This window comes from Salvelinus alpinus, chromosome 10 (genome assembly GCF_045679555.1).
Source record: "Salvelinus alpinus chromosome 10, SLU_Salpinus.1, whole genome shotgun sequence".
NCBI lineage: Eukaryota > Metazoa > Chordata > Actinopteri > Salmoniformes > Salmonidae > Salvelinus > Salvelinus alpinus.
In genome coordinates, this window is record NC_092095.1 from 26,970,152 (window position 1) to 26,972,651 (window position 2,500).

The 2,500-nt window shown below is 46.2% G+C and overlaps 1 protein-coding gene across 1 annotated transcript in view; it reads left to right on the top strand.

The window, feature by feature from the left end:
• Window positions 1-2,500, top strand: part of LOC139531825 (reversion-inducing cysteine-rich protein with Kazal motifs-like) — a 55,980-nt gene that overhangs the window by 25,437 nt on the left and 28,043 nt on the right. Inside the window, exons 9-10 of the mRNA XM_071328698.1 lie at window positions 251-515; window positions 1,030-1,203. Of these exons, the coding sequence (XP_071184799.1) occupies window positions 251-515; window positions 1,030-1,203 (439 nt within the window). The remainder of the gene's footprint in view (window positions 1-250; window positions 516-1,029; window positions 1,204-2,500) is intronic.

Genomic DNA, 2,500 nt, shown 5'->3' on the forward strand with positions numbered 1-2,500 from the left:
CAGCAACCCCATAGATAATGAGTAGTCTTATACTTGCCCAAGAAAATGCCCCTCGGGAGTAAAGAAAAACATATTTCATTGAATTGAAATACTAATCTATCAGGAACCCATTTAATATAGCCAGTGTGTATCTTATGTCTGTGTTGCCTTCCACTGCCCCAGGACCCGCCACTGCCCCAGGACCCGCTGTGGCAGTGCTTCCTGGGCAGCGCCCATCACTGCCTATCACTAAGTTTGTTCGTCCATCCAGGCCTGTACTGCTGCGACCGGGCCGATGAGCCCCACTGCCAGGTGGCATGCCGGCGCATCCTTCGCACCATGACCACAGAGCATGAGATCATGGAGGGCCTGATCAATGAGTGCGGCAGCCAGCCACTGCCCCAGGACCCGCTGTGGCAGTGCTTCCTGGGCAGCGCCCACCCCCCCACCAAGAGCGAGACGGAGACCTCCCCCACCGCCAAGATCGACGGCGCCAAGCTGCACTGCTGCTCCAAAGCCAATACCTCATTGTGCCGGTTAGTTGGAGTCATTGTACTCTGATGAGATGCTTATAATAATATATATGTCATTTAGCAGACGCTTTTATCCAAAGCGACAAAGTCAATTGTGCGTACATTTTACATATCGGTGGTCCTGGGAGTTGAACCCCCTATCCTGGCATTACAAGGACCATGCTCTACCAACTGAGCTAGCTACAGAGCCTTACGGAAACCACGTGAATTTCAAGTTAACACATGAAGTGTTCCAAAAACACATTTTCATGTAATCACATATGACAACATATAAAGCAACATGTGATACCATGAAACCACACATGTGAAAACGTGTTTTCAGATTTCAGATTATTGCACATTTCAAGATGTACAATTTCAGATGACTTTATACAGTTAGATGTGCCAGAAGGTTAGGCACACTCAAAGTTTTGGAGATATTTACCTTGTTCAAAGGCAGTGTACATTTGAGTCTGGTTTTACATTCTTGGGTTGTGACTCTGTCTGTATGTTTAACTCGGGTTTTGTCAACCAAAAGGGACATGTGTCAGGAGATCAGCACCAACTGGGGCACTCAGACATGGCAGGAGTTTGATCAGATGTGCGAGTATAACCCTGTGGAGACGGACCTGATCACCTGTTTGGCCGACGTCAGGGAGCCCTGCCAGCTGGGCTGTAAGGACCTGGCCTACTGCACCAACTTCAACAACAGGTATGGTATATACCTAGCTACTATACCAGATAAGTAGCTAGGTATATATACCAGCTGTGCCACTAGAGATCCTGGTTCGAGTCCAGGCTCTGTCGCAGCCGGCCGCGACCATGAGACCCATGGGGCGGCGCACAATTGGCCCAGCATCGTCCGGGTTAGGGGAGGGTTTGGCCGGCAAGGATGTTCTTGTCCCATTGCACACTAGCGACTCCTGTGGCGGGCCGGGCTCAATGCACGCTGACACGGTTGCCAGGTGTGCGGTGTTTCCTCCCACACATTGGTGCGGCTGGCTTCCGGGTTAAGCGGACATTGTGTCAAGAAGCTGTGCGGCTTGGTTGGGTTGTGTTTCAGAGGACGCATAGCTCTTCACCTTTGCCTCTCCCGAGTCCGTACGGGAGTTGCAGCGATGGGACAAGACTGTAACTACCAATTGGATACCACGAAATTGGGGAGAAAAAGAGTACATTTTTTTTTAAATAATACAAAAATAAAATAAAAACAATTTAAAAGTATGCATTTTTCTTCCTCTTTGACATTAAAGAGTATTTTGTGTAGATTATTGACAAAAAAATGACAATTAAATCCACTTTTATACCACTTTGTAACACAAGAAAATGCGGAAAAACTCAAGGGGTGCGAATACTTTCTGAAGGGACTATATTATTATTATTATTATTATTATTATATAGTTGCAATATATGACACTCTTAACAGATTATTTTATGCATACATTTTTGTATGAGATCCCTGCAGCAAATTCACAACATTTGCATTGTTAGTGCCACGTTTTTACGAACTGAACCACACTGAACCACACAGTACCACACAGGACCACAGTGTACCAGACTGTACCAGACTATACCACACTGTACCAGACCTACAATAGGTCTACAACAGGTCTGGTACCTACTATACTGTACTGACTAACTCAAAATCCAAAATCCATCCACAACGACTGCATACATCCAAAAACGAGTCTGCAATGCTCTGTTGCATTGATGGGCCTTCTCATTTAGTCACACATCCATTTTAAACACATAAAAACCACCCCGGGATATGACAATGAGAGTGAAAGAGAAAAAAGACACGTAAATTCTAAATGAGTTAATTTCGTTAAACCAGAGTGTAACTCACAAATGGCCGAATGGTGAACTGGCATCCTGCAAACCCATGTTCTCCATCACCTCAAGCATTGGGCTGGTCTGACGCAGGCTAGGCTAATGTGATTTTTTAGTCCTGTAGTGTCACAGGAAGGTCAGGGGAGAAGGCAAGGTTGGGTAGGGAGGGAGTGAGTGAG